This window comes from Rutilus rutilus (assembly GCF_951802725.1).
Source record: "Rutilus rutilus genome assembly, chromosome: 2".
Classification (NCBI taxonomy): domain Eukaryota; kingdom Metazoa; phylum Chordata; class Actinopteri; order Cypriniformes; family Leuciscidae; genus Rutilus; species Rutilus rutilus.
This window is the reverse complement of record NC_140210.1, coordinates 37,298,395-37,319,661: the sequence shown is the minus strand read 5'-3', so window position 1 is coordinate 37,319,661 and position 21,267 is coordinate 37,298,395. Positions and strand designations below refer to the sequence as shown.

At 35.6% G+C, this 21,267-nt stretch overlaps 1 protein-coding gene across 1 annotated transcript; it reads right to left on the bottom strand.

Annotated features, from left to right (window-relative positions):
- Positions 1-7,853: 7,853 nt before the first annotated feature.
- adisspa (adipose secreted signaling protein a) lies at positions 7,854-21,174 on the bottom strand. The gene is made up of 6 exons (XM_084403108.1): positions 21,040-21,174; positions 17,417-17,528; positions 16,943-17,076; positions 16,621-16,771; positions 13,702-13,827; positions 7,854-8,040 (listed from the first exon to the last, which is right to left on the bottom strand). Exons 2-6 carry the CDS (start codon positions 17,475-17,477, stop codon positions 7,970-7,972), a joined length of 543 nt encoding a protein of 180 aa, XP_084259234.1. The 5' UTR covers positions 17,478-17,528; positions 21,040-21,174; the 3' UTR covers positions 7,854-7,969.
- Positions 21,175-21,267: the final 93 nt, after the last annotated feature.

The window sequence follows — 21,267 nt, the reverse complement described above, 5'->3', positions numbered from 1 at the left end:
AAGTTTATTTCATTTGAAGTACTTGTACTAAATGTTACGCTCTTAGATGCTAGAAAAACATCCCTATTATCTTTAGCCCTGGCAACCGTATATAGACCGCCAGGGCCTTACGCTGATTTCCTAAAAGAATTTGCAGATTTTCTCTCAGACCTATTGGTCAATGTCGATAAAGCATTAATTGTTGGAGATTTTAACATACACGTAGATAATCAAAATGATGCGTTAGGGGCTGCGTTTATAGATTTATTAAACTCCTTTGGGGTTAAGCAAAACGTTACCGGATCAACTCATCGTTTTAATCATACACTCGATTTAATTATATCACATGGAACCGATCCAACCGATATAGATATCATTCCACAAAGTGATGATGTAACTGACCATTACATGGTAACTTGCATATTACGTACCTCTGTAATATATCATGCTGCGCCGCGTTATCGATTAGGCAGAACAATCCTTCCATCCACCATAGATAATTTTTCAAATTGCGTATCGGATCTGTCAGTGAACCCAAACAAACAGATGAACTAGAGGAACTAACCAGCACTATGAGCACCATTCTCTCTGGGAAATTGGATATTGTTGCACCTATTAGACTAAAAAAGGTCAGAGAGAAAATCAAAGCACCATGGTACAACAATACTACGCGTGTTCTAAAGAGAGAAACCCGTAATTTAGAGCGTAAATGGAAACAAACTAATTTAGAGGTTTTTAGAATCGCTTGGAAAGACAGTACGTCCCGTTATAAAAAGGCCCTAAAAGTAGCCATGGCTGAGCACCTCCGCAAACTAATAGAAAACAACCAAAACAATCCTAGGTTTTTATTTAACACCGTGGCTAGACAAACAAATAAACAAGCGTCACCTGAACAAAATATTCCGTTACAGTTTAGTAGTAATGATTTCATGAATTTTTTCACTGAGAAAATAGAAAACATCAGAACCACAATTGTAAACGTTCAATCCTCAATCGCGCCTTATAATTCAGCCTCAATTATCACCCCCCAAGAACAATTACAGTGCTTTACAACTATAGAACAAATAGAGTTAAATAAGCTTATCACTTCCTCTAAAACAACAACATGTTTATTAGATCCCATACCAACTAAACTACTGAAAGAAGTGTTACCTATAGTGGAAGAGCCTCTCCTCAATATTATTAACTCATCTTTATCTTTAGGTCATGTTTCAAGAACATTTAAACTGGCAGTTATAAAACCACTCATTAAGAAACCAAAATTAGACCCAAATAACCTAGTAAATTATAGACCCATTTCAAATCTTCCATTTATGTCTAAAATACTAGAAAAAGTTGTGTCCGCCCAACTGGGCTCTTTCTTACAAGAAAATGACATCTATGAAAAGTTTCAGTCTGTTTTCAGGCCACACCATAGCACTGAAACTGCGCTCGTTAAAATCACAAATGATTTACTCTTAGCTTCTGACCAAGGCTGTATCTCAATACTAGTTTTACTTGGTCTTAGTGCTGCATTCGATACTATAGATCACACAATACTCTTAGATCGACTACAAAATTATACTGGTGTTCAAGGACAAGCATTAAGCTGGTTCAGATCATACTTATCTGACCGACACCATTTTGTCTATTTAAATGGAGAAAAATCGATCATAACTCCAGTAAACTATGGAGTGCCGCAAGGATCTGTGTTAGGCCCTCTATTATTCTCAATATATATGCTGCCACTTGGCAATATTATAAGGAAACATGGAATTAGTTTCCATTGTTATGCTGATGACACTCAAATATATATTTCATCACGGCCAGATGAAAACGCTAAATTATCCAAATTGACAGTGTGTTAAAGATATAAAAGATTGGATGACGCGCAATTTTCTTTTATTAAATCCAAGAAACACAGAGGTAATACTTATTGATTCAAAAAACCGCCCACAAAACCTCTCACTCTACAACTTTAATATAGTAGGATGTCCTGTTACTTTATCCTCTACAGTAAAAGACCTGGGTGTTATACTTGACTGCAACCTGTCTTTTGAAAATCATATTTCATATGTTACAAAAACCGCCTTTTTCCACCTTAGAAACATTGCTAAGCTACGTAATATGCTATCTGTTTCTGATGCAGACAAGTTAGTTCATGCGTTCATGACCTCGAGACTAGATTACTGTAATGCTTTATTAGCTGGTTGTCCTGCATCCTTAATAAACAAGCTACAGTTAGTCCAGAATGCCGCCGCTAGAGTTCTTACTAGATCAAGAAAATATGATCATATAACACCAATTTTATCATCACTACATTGGTTACCTATAAAGTTCCGTATTAATTACAAGGTATTGCTACTGACTTATAAAGCCCTAAACGGCTTAGCTCCAGTTTATTTAACGGATCTTCTATCGCCCTATAATCCATCGCGCTCTTTAAGATCACTAAATTCGAGGCTTTTGGTCATACCTAGGATATCCAGATCAACCAAAGGAGGGAGAGCATTTTCACATTTAGCCCCAAAACTCTGGAATAGCCTTCCTGATACTGTTCGTTGCTCAGACTCGCTCTCCCAGTTTAAAACTAAATTAAAGACGCATCTCTTCAGCCAGGCATTTATATAATATTTTTAATCTTACAGCTAAATCCGGTCTCTAGTTCATAAACGCCAGAGGAGAACTGGCCCCCGACTGAGCCTGGGTTCTCCCAAGGTTTTTTTTTTCTCCATTAGGTCACCTGATGGAGTTTTTCGGTTCCTTGCCACTGTTGCCTTTGGCTTGCTCAGTTGGGGATACTTAATTTAATGAATCAATCAACAATACTATTGATCAGCATTACCAAACGTGGACGTTTTACACTAGAAACTAACACTGATGTACTATTTTATTTAATACTGTGAAGCTGCTTTGATACAATCTGTATTGTGAAAAGCGCTATATAAATAAAGTTGACTTGATTTGACTTGACTTGATCCCAATTACGTCGTCACGTCGACATTACGTCGAACGTGAGCGACTGAAAGGGAACAATTATTTTAAATTGTACAAATATTTCACAATTTCGCTGTATTTTGGATTTAATAAATGCAGCCTTTGTGAGCAGAAGAGACAACTTTTAAAAACATTTTAAAAATCGTATCGATCTTTTTTTCAGGCTTGTGTTCAACAATAACACTAAAAAAGCTTTAGCCCCACCAGTGCAGATTGTGTTTTTTCTGTATTTGTGAGCACTTAGCTGTATTTTACGGCAGTAAATACGGCTAATGTACCTGCAAACAACAGATTATCATGCCTGAAGCCTGAATGTCTATGGCATGGGCCTCCTTTATTCTTGAGAGAACTGTCCAAGATTCAATAAATAAACCAAGATATGAGGTTAACGCCAACATGACATTTCCATGTCATTCCATGACATTCAACGCTGGAGTCGATATCTCAAACCTAAAAGCATTAATTGTGTGACTAGGAAGTTCATGGATTTTTATGTAATGTTTTTTTTTGTCAGATTCACACCCTCTGTATGACATTGTGGAACTGAACCACTGCAGTCAATTTTTTCTCTTCACTTGTCTTGCTTAAGTCTTAGACAAATCAGAATACTTGCCAAAAGATAAAAAATGACATTGACAGATAAAGTTTAATTGAAACCTGGTCTGATTGGTTTGTCTGTAGAGTCTATAGATATCAAAATGTAAACATAAGGTAATATAGTTTAGCTGAATGCAATTTATTAGGAAACATAATGGAAATATTTTCTTGTACTCTTACTAATGTTTTTTTTTTTTTTTTTTTGACAAATGCATTAAATAAATATATAGATATGTGCACTTTTAAAATGCCAAAACTTTCATTTTCATTTTAATTCCTTTTCATTTTCTTTGTGTGCGTGTACCTGCTTAACCACATTTTGGAGTATGAGGAGGGTCATTATGAAGTTGATGATGCTGAAATGTGAGTTTTATTTTTTTATCTGATGATCTGTTTTGTAGCTGATACGGTCACTGGTTTGCAAAGAGAACACTGGAATTTGTTTCTGAAGGAAATAATCATATTTAGAAAGCATATTTCAAGTCAAGTTATTTAACAAGAACTGATGGGTTGGTCATGGTAAATGAGGATCCTTCAAATCTGATGATTTGGTTGAAAGTACTGCTAATAATGAAAATGGTGCTGTGACAGTTTCCAATACGTGTTTGATGATTCAGAAGATGTTTGATCATTAAGTTTTTTTCTATAGATTTGACTTTAGTGGCTTTAAACACTTGTGAAAAATGCTTTTCATTTGGTCTGACTACACCTGTTAAAACAACAGCTTACCAGCCATGTTTATCTAACATGTTCAGCTACCCATGTAATATTCATGCGTCAGACATACCAATGAGCATGCAGTGTGAGCATGAACAGCATCAGCACAGCCAATGAGAATGATCCTCTTTGTTGACTTTCAAACACATTGTCACTAATTGAACTTGTTCAGCTGAAGGCCACGCACTCTTTCCAGTCAAGAAGTTCTCAAAATTCCCCTAAAAAAACAAAACAAAACAAAACAAAACTGAACAGGTTTAAGGAACAGGTAAAGACAGGCTGATCAGAAAAGACTTGTTGCAAACAATAGTTTATATATTATTATAGCCTATTAGGGTGACAATAAACATCTTCTTCAAGGAAATATTATGCACAATAAGGAAGTATACAGTACTTTACATACACTTGACATTTTGTTTGGAAGAATGATAGTAAAAACACACAAAGGTTTGTTAAGCTTTTAAAAATGAAGACAAAAACGATTTGGTTGTCAAATGTTACACTGGACAAACGTAAAGACAAAATGGCTATGTCTAGTGCTGTCAAATCGATTAATCGTGATTAATCGCATCTAACCAAAAAGTTTGTGTGTATATATATATATATATAGTCACAGTAAAGAACCAATGAAGACGATGAATATAGAAAAGTAACAAAGATTATTTTCATAAGTAACTCAACCATTAGGTCGATTTGACAGCATTAGCTATTCCATTTAAGCCTGAGAAAAGGTCCAACATCATTTGTTTGCTGATGCCACTTGGATTGATATTTTTTATTGAATGCAATGACATTTTTATATGTACAGTATGCTTTTTAGGTCACTGTATTCCCGATATATTGAAGTAGTGAATACATTTAAAGTTGATCATATTAAACATCTATAGTAATTAAAAAGTAGAGATTTAGTTAGGATGTAATACTTATGTGCATTCAAATTCATAAGTCAGACTGAGATTCAAGCAGATATATTTTGTAAAAAAAATCCTTTGTGAGTTTCCTAACATGCTGCCCTGGGGCTCTCTGATGTGAGCCACCATATTTACAGAATGGGAATGTTGTAGTGACGCAGAACTTTAAAAATATCTACTTTTATATACGATTTTTTCTATTTACAGTGCTCAAATAACTTTACTGGCAAATAGTGCAAGAGGAAGCTGAGAATACATGACTGTTAAAATAGACTTAACCTTAGTCACCAAGATAGCTCCTAACAACTGTACATTTACAATTTGAAGACCTCAAACAAAATCCAGCTGCTTAATAAAGAGACTAAAGAGAAATAATTTTTAATGTAAGATTACTCCAATAAAAAATGTTGTAAAAAGTCTGTAGCTCAAAAAAATTGGCTGGACTTCAAAAAAAATACCTGCATGGAAAATCGCAAACTGTCACAAACTTAAAGCTGTTTTGAAAAAAGGAGGCATATTTTGCAGAGAAATAACCCCTGTAAAAATCAAAAGCCAGAGTAGTGAAACTAATCATTTATAATGTTGAGAGATTTTCATCATTAATAGGTCTTTTTATTTGTATGTCCTCCATTTAGTTGCTGTTCTAAGCTGTTCCTTTTTTTCTTCTTTTTTTTTCTTGCATTAGTGTCTCTTCTAGTACACACTTCCTTATACCTGTAGTCAAAAACATTCTGAACGTGATTCTAAGGCAAGTTAGAATACTGTAAAGTTTAGGAATTTTCTTTTATTTGGTTTGGCAAGATATATAAGTCATGAATGGCGTTTATTGGTCAATTAAAACCATTTTCAGTGATTTCCACATATGTATATACAGAACACGCACCATAATACGAACACCTTCAATTAGTATTCCTTAAACTGTTTTTTTTTTCTTCTTTTTTTTCTGCTGTGTGAACACAGGGAGCAACACCATCTAGTGTTTCTAGAAGGTGCTACTTCCCTGACCCAAGCCAAGGTTATGTGAGGTAATATTTTTGCTTGTTATTGCCCTCAACAAAAACTATAGCAATCACTGTTAAAAGGTTTGGGAAGCTTATTGGTCAAATTCAAATACCAGATCTCTCAAATACAAAAGATGAGTAGAATGAGCAATATTATATCTCGATTTGCTGTTTGAAAGTTTTGACTCGCTTCACATTTGCATTTGTCAACTTCATAGTCAAATTTGCAGCTTCATCAAAGACAATGTCACTAATACTCATAAATACATTATGACTTTTGTGTGTCTTGGTCCGAAGAGCATCTTTGTCTGTATGAGTTGCAAATAATTTTGCAGTTAGAGATTTCTATAGAATTTAAAGAGGATCTATATGCTTTTTTTTACATTGTCAACTTTCTTTAGTGTGTAATGATGCAGTTTGAGCATTAAAAAGCACAAAGTCACTCCAAAGGGAGTTATTCTCTATATCAGTACACTGTAAAAAAAAAATTACATCCCCAAGTCAAAAATTTCTAGTGACTGGTCACATCTAAATTTTTCAATTAGTCTGACATATTATTTCTCATTGAGCCAATGTTAACAGACTATTGCAACAAGAATTGCACTTGGGCCAATTTAAAAATTTAGATGTGACCAGTCACTAGAAAATTTTGACTTGGAGAGGTTAGAATTTTTTTTACAGTATAAGCACTGTTTCTGACCTTCCTCAAATGCCTCGATTGTAGTCTTGAGTTTTCTTCCGGGAACGTACACGTCACATCCCTAATTTAAAGAATTCTCACCCAAGACATATGCAAAAAAGGGGGTGAGGCCTGGTTGAGTTGGGTTAGTAGTTGTTGACATTTCCGAAACACTCTCGAAGCGGCTGACTAATCAAACACACTGATCGAGCCGACCAATCAGAGCATATTGCGCTTTTCGGAAGGAGGGGCTGCATAGAAACAGGAACTAAATAGAGCGTTACTGACAAACTGCAACAATGTAAAATATGTGAAAACATTCAAGCATGAAAACCTATTTTAGCAGACTCCAAAAACAAAATCAAGACTTTGTAAAAAGGCATAATATATCCTCTTTAAAATTACCTTCCTTGCAGGAAGTCCAGGTCTAACATATTTCCTATATAACAAGATCAAAACAATAACTTTTTCTTGAATAAAAATAAATAATATATATATAATCATGTATATACAGTGTATATGCACATGATTATACATAGATTATTTTCTTCAGACAACCCTATGATGTGGTTCAGTTAGCACTTGGCAAAATAAATAGAGTAAGTTGAGTGCTATTGAAACACACTTTAAATTCAATACATTATCAAGTTGAACCAAACAAAAAAAGATTGTTTCAGTTTGTGGCTAATGTAAAATTCTGGAGTGTTAGTGAATATCTACTCATACCAAACAGTAGAGAAAAGCTGAACTAAGTTGAACTTATGACTTATTTTATCATTGGCCAGATGCATTGGTATTGCTTTTCTCTTTAAATAGCTTTTTAATTCAATTCTGTTGTGATAATAACCCATGACCTTTACAATTCTGTTAGTTAAACAATTAAACTAAAGTTAAATATGTGATTCCATTAGCAGACGTGATAAGTAGCCTCGAGAACAGAGGCTCTATTTTTGCATTAGTGCAGAAACAAATCAGTTGAAACCGATCCTACAGGATAGGGGTGAGATGGTTTGTTCACATTCTGAGGCACATTCATATGTGCATTCATTTCGGTTTATTCTTATCATGTGCACAAAGCAAACTGGTTTAGTCACATATTCTTCGTGTCATTATTTTGTGTGTTTTTCTTCACCAACACACCGCACTCCATCAAGTAACATTGGTGTTCCGTGGTGGCGCTCTGTGAAAGACAATAGGTGGTTTATTATTTTAGTGTAGGGACATTTTTCCATATACAAATTCATTCTCACAATGTTTCTTAATAATCAAATTGAGCCATTTGGGCTTTTTAAATAAAAATCTAATTCAGAATCCATTCTACAAAATATAAAATAATAGTAATATTACCAATTCTGGTATTGTTACCCAAGCATACTAGACAGTTTAGAGTTTCGGCTTACATTTGTGGCAGGTGATGTGAATAATATTTTGGTAACACTTTATAATAAGGTTACATTTGTTAGCATAAGCTAACTATAATAGTTTAAATAAAATAACAATGAATAATACTTTTATTAAAATACATTTATGAATCTTATTTATGAATATATTGCTCATTGTTAGGTCATGTTAATTAAACTGCTTTTTCTGATATTACCTTTTATGTAGTGTAATTAAGCTGTTTGTGAATGTAAAAGGTCTACAGAGTTTCAAAGATCACAACAAATGGCCTGAAAGGATTCATCACCCAGACAGCATGGTAACATTGATTCAATGTTGAGTTTTGATCCAAACCATAATTTTGCCAACAGCACACATGGGTGGAGAAAGTGACATTGATTTGTGACATTTGTGATGATTAGTGACATCAACTAACAATGATTTGTAGTTGATGAGCACAAGATCATTCAGGCATGTATCTCTGCAGAACACTAGTGGGTGTTTCTCAATCAGTGGGGCGTTTTCAAACCACAATGGCCATTTTCAACCGCTTTACCTGATTTGCTCTAATCCACTGGGGGCTTGGTTTAGGGCTGGGGTGGTTTAGCAAGTCTGTTGAAAAATGGTTGAAAAACATTTATTGTAGTTTGAAATTGACCCCTGATTGGTAAACGGCCATTTTGGTTTTGCATGCGCACTTCTCAGTAGTGTAACGCTTCCTCATTAGAGAGAAAACATAGGTGCATCCTATACAGAAGTCTTGTTTGTTGAAGCACCTGACATACTTACATGACTTCTCTAGCACAGTTTCAAACAATGGTGCATCTACACACTTAAAAAATGCACATTGCTTTAGTAAAGTTTATTACGAATTTCCTGAATAAAGTTCTAACATCATTTAACACATTTCTTGAAGTGCAGGAGACATGAACATGAGCAAGAAAGTTACACTGCAAACATAGCCCATGTCTTGCATCCTTCAGTGCTTGCATGCAGAGCACATTGCTCCTTTAGTAGGAATGAAGGCCGACGAAGATGGACGATAAAAAAAAAAAAGAAGCACCCTCCTGATAATGCTGACACTGATTATACACCGAGTTGTTGTCGACAGCATAATCACCTGACCTGGGACTTGATGATATCCTGTGCCTTATCACTGCTTAATCAGGTAATCATTCATATTCCTGAATCTGTATTAAATTTGAGAAATTTAACTGATTTCCATTCAGTTTAGCTTGTTTCCACTGAAACACAATAACAAAAAACATCTTGTGTTTATTAAGAAAGTGACTGACATGGCTATTTTGTGATATTTAAAGAGATTCAGCCCGAAAGGAAAATTCTGTCATTGTTTACTCACCCTCAAGTTGTTGAGTGAAGAGTTGAAGAATGAAGAATGTTGGCATCCAGACAGTTGATGGTAGCCATGGACTACCGTGGTATTTATTTTCTACCATGGAATTCAATGGCCACCGTCAACTTTCTGGTTACCAACATTCTTTAAAATATCTTCTTTTGTGTTCAGCAGAAGAAAGAAACTCATACAGGTTTGGAACAACTTGAGGGTGAGTAAATGATGTCAGAATTTTAATTTGGGGCTGAACCATCCCTTTAAAGAAATTTTCATTGAAAAAACCTAAGCTCTTTTATTCTACAAGATAAACTTGTTACTTGAATGCTATGTAGTTTCACAGAAAATGAACTGAGATATAGTTAATGGCTATAGCTTCTTCTTCTTGAGTTTTTTGGCGGTTGGCACACAACGAAATGGTGCATTACTGCCACCAACTGGTATGGAGTGTGGATCTGAACGTCTTAATTACTTTATTTAAAATAAATAAATAAATAAATAAATTAATTAATTAATTAATTAAAGTCTCAAATCCTCTCAATCACATCGATTATTCTAAGATAATGAAAAACAATTCCATAGCATTTATCTTTTGAGTTTTTCCTAAGAATTTCTACTAAATCAAAACTTATTCTCTCCTTTTTAAGATTTTGGATCATTTCCTTCCTTTTTCCCTCATATTTTTTACAATGTATCATAACATGTTCTATTGTTTCCTGTTGCTCACAATATTCACATCTGCCGGTGTTATGTTTACCTATTTTAAATAAATTACTGTTTAACCCTGTGTGCCCAAATCTAAGTCTCGATATAATTGTCTCTTCTCTCCTTCTTGCACATCTCATTTCTCCCACTCTCCTCTGAATTTTGTAAATCCACCGTCCTTTCCTCTCTTCCTCCCATTGTTTTTGCCACCTTTTCTTCAAACTCTGTTTAATAATGCTTTTCATTTCCATCTTACTGATGTTAACTGTAACTTCAACATACTCTCTTTTTGTGGCCTCCTTTGCAGCCTTGTCTGCCATTTCATTTCCTATGACTCCAATATGCGCTGGTACCCACAAAAATATAACTTCAATGCCCATCATTTGAATTCTATATAATACTTGTTGTATTTCTATTAAAATATCATGGCTATAGCTCATAGGTGTTTGTTCCTCTTCATGAAGAGTTTAGCTCCAACACCTGCCTGGAAGTGTTCATTGATTCTAATGACCTTGATTAGCTGCTTCAGGTGTGTTTAATTAGGGCTGGAGATAAAATCGGACACCCCTGCCATAGTGATTTCTTTTGATATTGAAGTATTAATAGATTTTAGAAAAATAAATGAAATAATCAGAATTTAACAATACTTTAATCATAGTTAGAATTAGTGATGGCAAAATGAGGCTTTCTGAACCACTGAGACCTCGCAGGCCATTGCTTCAGCTAAAGGTTCATTACTCGAAGCTTCATTCAGCATTGCTCACTAGTGACACCTAGCTACTGTGCAAAGAAATAGCAGACAAATTAATTCATTCTGAACCAGTGTCCCTCCCTCTCTCCCTCCCTCCCTCCCTCTCTCCCTCCCTCTCTCCCTCATTTTATAAAAAATATTTTTTTTATAATTTTTTTTTATATTTTATAAAAATGCTTTTATAAATAAAACTATTTATTTGTAATGTAAATATATTTATATTTAAATGTATATTTTATAAAAATATTTTTATAAATAAAAAAATATTTATTTTGTACTCACTGTTGATGTTTGTAACCTTTCATTTGCAATAATAAAAAGACATGATCAGACATTTGTCCATTACTGTGTATAATATATAAAATATGTATCTTTCTCTGTCTGAATTTACTTGTCCAGAGTCACACACATATTAATTAATTATTCATAAATTGTTTGGATAGGGACAGTATGAACAACAACAGTGACACTGTTGAGTGCAGTGCTTATGTTAGAGGGAGTGTAATAAAGTACATTTATTAATTTAACAGATTATAGATAACAGATTAAAGTAAACTGCAACAGAATAGTCCGGAAGGAAGGAAAATTAAAATAGATTTTTTTTTGAGAAACAGAATTATTTCAAGTGTGTTGGGGTTTAGACGATTCCTCTTCTTGGACAAAATATCTCTAGCCTGGGAAAAGATCCTTTCACAAGGATGCAGGGGAACGTAAAATGGCAGTGATCGGTGATGTAGAATCAATCATAGTGTAATGTTGATTCAGTAGCATTACTATTGATTTTTTGTTCAACAGTTTCAACATTAACTGAGACGTTGAAACAACATCACTTTTTAATGTTGAAGCAATATTAACACTATTGATTTGTGGTTGAAATCTGAACATTATTTCAATATTAACTGAGGGTGCAAGAGTGATGCTAAAGCAACATCACTTTCTAACGTCATTTCAATGTAATCAGCGTTGACGCATCAACACTGACTCAACATTGTTTCAATGGTTACGTGCTATCTGGGCAGTAATTCCTAGCCTGACTACGTCAGACTTCCTACTTCCGCTCAATTTCATTTCGCTTCTGTATTCAGTCTGAGAAAGCGTAATAGCTTTCCGTTTTCCTGAAAACAGCCGGCCAATCAACGAACAGAGGGCGGGCTGAGAGCCGTGACGTAGACGCTGACTGTACCGTGGATGCGTACACTGTAAAAAATTTGCTGTAGTTTTGCAGCTGTTTGCCAGTAACTTACTGTAGATTTAAATTTATGTTATTTACTGGCAACAGTTTGTTCAAAGTTAAATGAACATTAAACATTAACAAGTCTTTGTCTTTACAGAATAAAATGATAAAATAACAATCTAATGCAAAGCATTCTGGGAACCAGAAATCTTTATCAACCTTTTTCTGTTTTTTTTCCTTCAGATTTTGGTTCCCAGAATGCTTTGCATGAGGCTGTTATTTTAGTTTTATTCTGTAAAGATAAAGACTTGTTAATGTTTAATGTTCATTTAATTTTGAACAAATTGTTGCCAGTAAATAACATCAATTTAAATCTACAGTAAGTTACTGGCAAGTAGCTGCCAGTAATACTGTAATTTCTACAGATTTTTCTAACAGTGTAGATTTACTTCACATAATCTGCAAAAGTCGTTCACAGCCATGGTCACTCCGGTATTTTGCTCGATGGTTTTGTTTTCGCATCACACGTGTTTACAGTGGAAGTTAGATGCGGCTGAGCATGCGCATAACACACGCCATAACCAAACGTTATGTGATTGGCTTACGGGTAACCAATGATTTTAAACCTCTGACAAGCGCCCCCCGCGAGAAAGAAAACGCTTTTCAATTATGCCATGCCAGACTCTGTCTACGAAGCAAAGCGAAGTAGCAGAGTTTGGTATTACCAGGCTAAGTAATTCCAGTCTTGCTTCCTGCAACCTATAAAGGTTTGTAACAAATTTGCATAATGCCTGCCAATGGTCTTCATTGGCTGCCCACGAACGCTGTAGTTGAAGCCGAGGCCTGGTAGAGTTTGGTTTGTATTGTCGACATGCCGGGAAATCCACTTTGCATGCACTTCCAAAGGATGAGGATGCCATCTTTACTGTTCGTCTCACTGTGTGTGTATCAAGCGCTGAGGAAGCTTCCAGAGCTGAAATTCAGATATGGTAATGGATGTTTTGTTTCCGACATGCACTGTAAGCAGTAGACCAATCACAACAGACTGGGCCATCTGACCAATCAATGCAGAGTAGACTCTTAGAAAGGAAGGGTTTAGAGAGACCAGATTCTTGATCGAACCATTTCAGACACTGTGAGAATAGGGTGATGCTGCAATGTATATTTTCAGAAAATTAAAGTGTGTTTTTATTAACCTTGGATGCATGTAAACCAATTGTAGGAACTTTAAAATAGCATAATAGGGAAACTTTAATGCATTAACTAATGGTTACAAATGAAACCTTATTGTAAAGTGTTACCAGCAGTATTGTCATTTCATGTCATTAAAAAATAATAATAATAATTCTTCTCTCCCAGCTTATTATTCAGAGACAGCTACTGGTCTAAAAACAACACACTTGACTTCACCTCATGAAGGCTCTGTTATGAACGACCAGAGATCTGTCAGCAGTTGGTGTGTGTAGAGAGTGTATCTCACCCATAACTCTGGCCTGCAATCTAACTCGAATGCTGCTGTCCCTTCTGCTCCTGTTGACCAGGGTGAGTTCCTCCTGCACCACTCCCTCCTGCTGAGCGCTGTACTCGCAAACCACCCGCACTCCCCCTTAAAAGAGCAGAGAAAGACGAAGCAGAGAAGCCAATGGGTGGGATGGATACAGATAGAGAGGGGTACAAAGACATCTCAAAATAACAGGGACAATAAAAAAGACAGGTGAAAGTAAAAGTATCAGTGACCAGCATAAGATTGAGGATCGAAATCATAATAGAGAATTATTACATGGCTTGGTTGAATTCTAATGTAGAATGCGGTCTGTTATTTCTTGATAACAGACCGCTGCTAAGTATAACACACCGTTGCCATGAAAAACAGAGCGTTGCTATGGACGCAGGATTCTAACCATAAAGACCGCTTCGCTTCGCGTCGGGGTCCTGATCAGCCTGTCGGGGTTGTATTCGCTATGACAACCGCCTCGCTCTACATTATCCCTTACATAATCATCTAACTGAGTGCAAAGTGCTTGCATCTTCTTTTAGAATGTAAACTGTATTCTCGGATATGGCAAACCTTCCAAGATTTACCTAGATTCAACTGTGGGAAAAATGAAACCACTATAAACGCACTAAGTGTGTTTCAGCTAATGGAGAGAATGACGACGGATTGAAATAGGAGTGTGGCTATTGATCGTAACATGACGTCTAGCATTTGGCTTGATGTTTTATTACCTGTCAGGGATACAAACAATCTTTTATCCACATTAACTGCTCTGATAGTGCTACACTACTGGTCAAAAGTTTGGAATAATTAAGTATGTATATATATATATATATATATATATATATATATATATTACTGTGCAAAAGGCTTAGGCACATTAGCATTTTCACCCCAAAAAAATTTGTTTTAAGCCAGTTATTTATATATTTTGCTGTACTGTGTCAGTAGGAAATATCAGCTTACATTTCCAAACATTTCTTTTGCCATTAATTGTAATAATCCAGTGAAATTTTTGAATGCACAAGGAGTCTGATTGAAAATACATGAAGTAATTGAAAAAACAGAGACAGGCTAAATCTGTAGCAACAAGATGCTTGAAGAAACCTACCTGCAAAGCTACAGTACTGTGAAAAGTTTTCGGCATTGTGTAAAAATGCTGTAAAGTGAGGATGCTTTCGAAAATAATGTCATAAATAGATTTGAATTATCAATTAACTCCTATTAAATAAATCAAATCAATATTTGGTGTGACCCTTTGCTTTTAAAACAGCTTTTTTTCCAGGTACACTTGCGCATACTTTTTAAGGTATAGCTTTGCTGGCAAGTTTCTTCAAGTCTTGGAGACGTTGCCACAGTTCTTCTGGATTTAGTCTGTCTCAGTTTCTTCTGTATCTTCATGTAATCCCAGACAGACTCGATGATGGTGAGATCATACCAGCTGTCGTCGGGCTCATACAGCAAACACTACAGCAAAATATATAAATAACTGGCTTAAAACCATTTGTGTGTTAGTTTCTTGTGTGTGAAAATACTAACGTGCCTAAGACTTTTGCACATACACCTACATGTATGGCACATAGAAAGCCTTGGGACTGAGAAAACATACTGGGGGTGCAGGGTTTACCTCTTAAGAAAAGTATGGACCATTTTTTATATTTTGCTCAAAGTAATAATCTACTAAAAACAAACAATGTATACATCTAATAATCAAAACTCTCCTCATAAGCACAAAACGTTAACAAGTTTTTTGTCGTCCCTTGCCAAATTACAACATTGTTTGTTATGAAATGCTCTTAATAAATTAAATATGCTGATTAATAATGATAAATGTATGGAAAAAAAACGCAAGAAAATGGATAAGTAGGCTACATAATCAAATTCACAAATATTACACTATTTAAACATTATTAAAAATACATAGGCTACTGAGTTCCTAAAACAATCTTTGTCAAGGAATACACTTGTTTGTTCACAGTTTGAACGTTCTTGTTTAATTTCAAGATCTGAGGTGAATTATCAATTGTTGCTTTTACTGCAACAAAGCTGGGAGCACTAAATGATATTCAAAGTCACATTGCATGCTTTTAACATTAAATAAAGCACATAAACAGTATCTGAGATTATCATTGCCACACTTTGTGTTTGTTGTTCCAGCTGCAACACTGCAGAAAAATAGAAACCGTTTCTAAAATAGAATTGTCGCGTGTCGCCGTCACGGCTGGTTAGAGCAAAAACTCTGATTAACATGGAAAATATACCTTTTATCGCGCGTCGCGCCGTCGTGTCGCGTGTAGTTAGGACACGGTGTTAATGTGGCGCTTTACATCTTTAGCGAGAGAGAGAAGAAACGCACACGAAGCGGAAAGGGCTTGAATGAAGCGCGTTTGGCTCTAGACACAAATATTATAGGATGTAATTTTTGTAATAAGTGCCGAACGATCATTACCGTAAAAGACCCTAAGCGCTTGTGGTGTGAATCGCTCCATTGTTTTGATGCGCTGCTCATTTTAATCTGTAGAAATGGTAAAATGGTGCAACTATGGTCCGCCGTTTGAATATCGCTGCCATAAATAAGAATTTAATTTTGATTTCATTGTGAATGGTTAAGAATCTGGACTGTTTTAACAAAGGTTGCTTGTTCAATCTCAAGCAAGACTGAGGCAGTTTCAGTATTGTTCGTTAATATTGTGCCCCTGAGCAAGGCACTTAACCCAGGTTGCTCCAGTGGGACTCTGTAATAAGGCTACTGTAAGTAGCTTCAGTAGAAAAGCCTCCGTTTAACTGCTCTCCTCTTAATAGGGTTAATGTGAATATATGAACACACAAGAGTGGTAAGCAGCCTTTGATAAGTGATATAGAGTATAGTAAAAGCTGGTTTAAAACCACTACAAAAACACATACCCTCAGGGCGTGGAGTGATGTGCGTTGCACGTAGCCGTGGTTTTGCCGTAGCACGAAGCGCGGGGGAAAGGGTGACATCTTTGCCCAGTGTTGGGACTTGGGGCAAAGAAAAGACGATTTCATATTTGTGATGGCTCCTTAAAAATCCCACCTGAATAAAGAGTTGAGCAGTCAGCGATTTCAGCATGCAACACATCTTATACTGGCAATGCTTTTTTTTTTTATTATAAAATGTTATTGAAATATGTATCTTTTTTCTTTGCTTGTTTAATTTTTTTAAAGGTTTTTATAACTCAAAACTGGAGAAAATGCTTTCTTTCACCTTAACGAGATATGCACCATCAGGCTCTGGTAGAGCAACAATGAGTTTATCCTGAAGCTTTTCATCACAGCTATTGTTAATGGAAGCGTCTTCGTCATCATCAGGGAAATGTACTCCACCTTTTGAAGTGGAGCCTGGTCAAGAGAAAGCAAGGGTTGAGTTAAGATCTCAGAGATGGATACTGGACCAGAAGATGCATGCTGAGATGATTAATACAGGCTGCACCCGGTATGGGGGAGCTGTTAGAACAAACACACTCTGAACGTGTTAGAGACGATGAGAAAGTAGAATCCATAAATATATTAAGCACATTTAGGTGAAGTCCTAATGTCCATGCATGTCCATTATTCACACACACACACACACACACACACACACACACACACACACACACACACACACACACACACACACACACACACACACACACACACACACACACACACACACACACACACACACACAGATACTGACTTTTCCTTCCTGTTGCCATGTCGACATAAGGCCAGGGAAATCCAGAGATGATTATTGGCATCAATGTGATTTCATCTCCAAATAACAGACATTGACTCACAGAGAACGAACCCTGCAGAGGAACAGAAGACGCATGTGAATCTATGATCAGTTTGTCCAACAGTATAATGTCTTATACTGGCCTATATGTATGTGTGTGTGTGTGTGTGTGTGTGTGTGTGTGTGTGTGTGTGTGTGTGTGTGTGTGTGTGTGTGTGTGTGTGTGTGTGTGTGTGTGTGTATTTGTGTATATATTTACATCATGGTCTGTCTAAATACTCGATTCTGTTTGGCTGGAAGGTGTGCAAAAAAAAACTGTTTAATGCACATATGACAGTCAAGTCAGTTGAATCACCGTTCTAAAATAATGTGCTGCTGTCATTTCCATTACCCTTCAAATTGCGCAAATTGAAACTGCGACTTGAAAATACGTCCAATGAAAACACATCAATTTAGCAAAAACTGCCATATAGTGCAAATAATAATAATAATAATTACGCTCGCACGAGGTGTTTTTCAGGCAATTTCGCAAAACTGCAATGGTAACAGTATTTTCGCATTTATAGTTCATCTATAGGTCACCGTACGTCGATCATTTTTTACAGATGACAGGGTACGTTTGGATAGAAGACGAGACAGAGTTCTTTATTAAACTCAAAACCCTAGTGAAAAAAAAGGATACTTTATTGTATTTGAAATATATTCCCTTTTTCAATAGTACATTGCAAATATACTATCTGACTGTCACGATCCCGTGCCTTTTGTTTCGTATGGACTTTTATGTAGAATAAGTATTCACTGTTCTCATCATCTCTGTACTCCCTTCTTGTGTTTGGTTTCTGTTTCTCCTTGTTTTCGTGTTAGTTTCTATAGTTACCGTCATTAGTTACACCTGTCTTTAATTATCACTGATTTCTCTGTGTATTTTAAGCTTGTGCTTTTCAGTTGTGTTTTGAAAGTCGTTGTTGGATCGTATTTGTGTTATGGGTTGGATGTTCCTGGATGTTCCTGGTTTCTCGTGTGGACTATTTTCATCAATTTCTGGTTTGGATTATCTGTGTTTTATCCTTTTGTTATTAAAGTCGTGCATGTATTTGGATTCTCTCTCCGCCTCGCGTCTCCACAACCCATTACACTGACTATTTTTAGATTACTTTTGACCTAACTCGTTTATTGTATTTGAATTATATTCCATTCTTTATCAACAACATGAAGTATTAAATATTGTATTATATATTTGTGAGTTTAATGAAAAGCTATTAATTAAATCATATTTTCTTTTAAATAATTTACAAGTAAAAACAATCAAAATAAAACCCTTACTAAAAAGTTTTTTTTTTGTTTTTTTTTGTTTACCTGCATGTCATGTGACCATTAACGAAATTGGAGAACCATGAACTTTACTTATTATTATTATTATTATTATTATTAAATTGATTTTAAAGATAAAAAGCAGTAGTAGGGAGAATCAAAGAATAATTAATCATTTAATGACATTGTGAGAATGAGAATAACATGTAATAAATAAAAAAGTAACTGTGGTCTGATTACAAGTATTTTAAAACTTAATATAATCTAATTACAAATACTTAATTTTTGGAATCTGATTATGTAATCCAGATTACATGTAATCAGTTACTACCCAGCCTGTATATAAATAATTCATATTGATTTTATATTATTTATATATTTTATTCTGGTGGAATGATCTCCCCACCTTCATCCGGAACACAGAATCCCTGACAACATTCAAAAGTCAACTGAAAACTCATCTCTTCCGTGAGGACTTAACCTAAAAGAAATTAATAAAATAAATCTTTCCTTTTCCTTTAATCCTCCCTTGTTATTCTCATGTTTGGCACGATTTTGACATTCTAGGAAACAAAGTGGTTATATAATATAATAATAATTGGCAGGCCTGATAACAGGCCTCATGAAAGATTACTCGGATGATTCGCCTTATTAACCTCGGTTTACTGAGAACTAATGATGATGATAAAGCATTACAGTTGTGGGGGACCTCCATCCTGTGGTTTTCAACCCAGTGGGACTTTGCTGAAAAGTCAATGAAATGCAAATCAAGACAGCTCATGGGATCCACAATTAATAATTTAGAAGTTGGGAAAATAACCAACATGCATTTTATAATGTAATAACATTTAACATAATTTATGTTGCATCTTATGGAGGGAGATTTTTTTAAATACACATATAGGCTATTTCCAAATGCAGCTGTATTTGCCCCCAAGTCAGTTTTAGACTTGACATCAATCGGCATGGGTGCATGTTTTTCTTTACTTCTTTACTTCTGATGTCTGATTCTGATTTCCAACTATGTCAACTAAAATCTCACATTCTTATCCATATAATAGACATGATTAGACACATTCCCAACAAACTGCAGCATGAAAAAGGTATAACGTAGCCTATATAAAGTAAAAAGATAAAAAGGTATATAAAGTAAGCATTATTATTACTACACACTTTTATTATTATTTAAGGAACAATTGCATGATATAGCTGGTCACATGATCTCAGCATGGCAACGCCCATAAATAAAATAAAAGATATTTCACAAAACTGCTGTTTGTATGTAAAACTTTTAATAGTGTGTGCTCCCTAACAAAATGTTTTGGCAAATTTATAGAATCAATCCTAATTGCCATTTTAAAAGCTGTCGTATTCACATCGTTGCACACTGTAATCTTTGTGCCATAAATAATGTACTTGGGTGTAGAACTCTGTGTACAAACCTGCAGAGAGGTAAAGCTGTCCCTGATTGTTTCCCTGTAGATCATGCACGCAGATGGGATTCAAAACCCATCCTGATTATAGTGACCCAACAGCAATTTATCATGAAAATCGTTGGCTTAATCGGGGATATTACACCAGTTCAGTCAAGGTTATTTCAGAGAATGACACTCACATTCAAACTAAAAGAGGCTTATGATACCGCTCTCATCCCGACTGACTTATTCCCAGCCATTCTTCCAAACCACCCCTGCAAAATCACGTCAAATATGACGGTAAGAAAAAAGCTGCTTATGCAACAATAATCATTTTGAAATCGGTGAGATGGGCGATGCAAATTATTGAGATGTCGATTTTTAATATGGGGCGTCCCCGAGGAACCTGGCTTTAGAGGATAAACAAAACCTTCGAAGGCAGCGCCCGACGACAAGCCATCTCTCGTTCATAATTTATTAAAGTGCAGCATGTTATGTTCTGTGTAAAAATGGGAAAACACTGAGCCAGTGCCAGTGTCCCATGGCACCACTGACAGTAAAAACACCAACTCGACATTAAAATAATAACTGGTTTAGCGAAAATGCGTGTTTTGTCTATTAATCAAATATCTTATATATATCTTATGTTATAGACTTGAACAGGATTATAAATAAACCTGGGGAAACGTTTTCTCAAGATTACAAGGCAGTTTATTACACAAGTAATAGGTCCCACTTAAAAAACAACTGAAATTCTACAATGGGGCTTTAAACTGTGTGCGCGTGCACATAGACTATATACACATAGTTGAATATCTAAATAATACTGACCGGAAATACACTGGAAATCAAACTTACCTATCTTGAATGTACAGTAGGAGCAGGTTTGTGGCGTTGCGTGACGCGCTGTGCCATCAGTCCCCTCGAACAAGTGCAGCAGGTCTGACGCTGCGCGCGCTCACAGGAAAGGAGCTGCAGCCATTGGTTACTGATGGTTACTCAATGTCCATCTCTCGTTTGTTCTTCCTCTCTCATTTCGAAATTTGCTGTCAAGAATAGCGGAGCAAGCATGGATTGAAGTCCAAG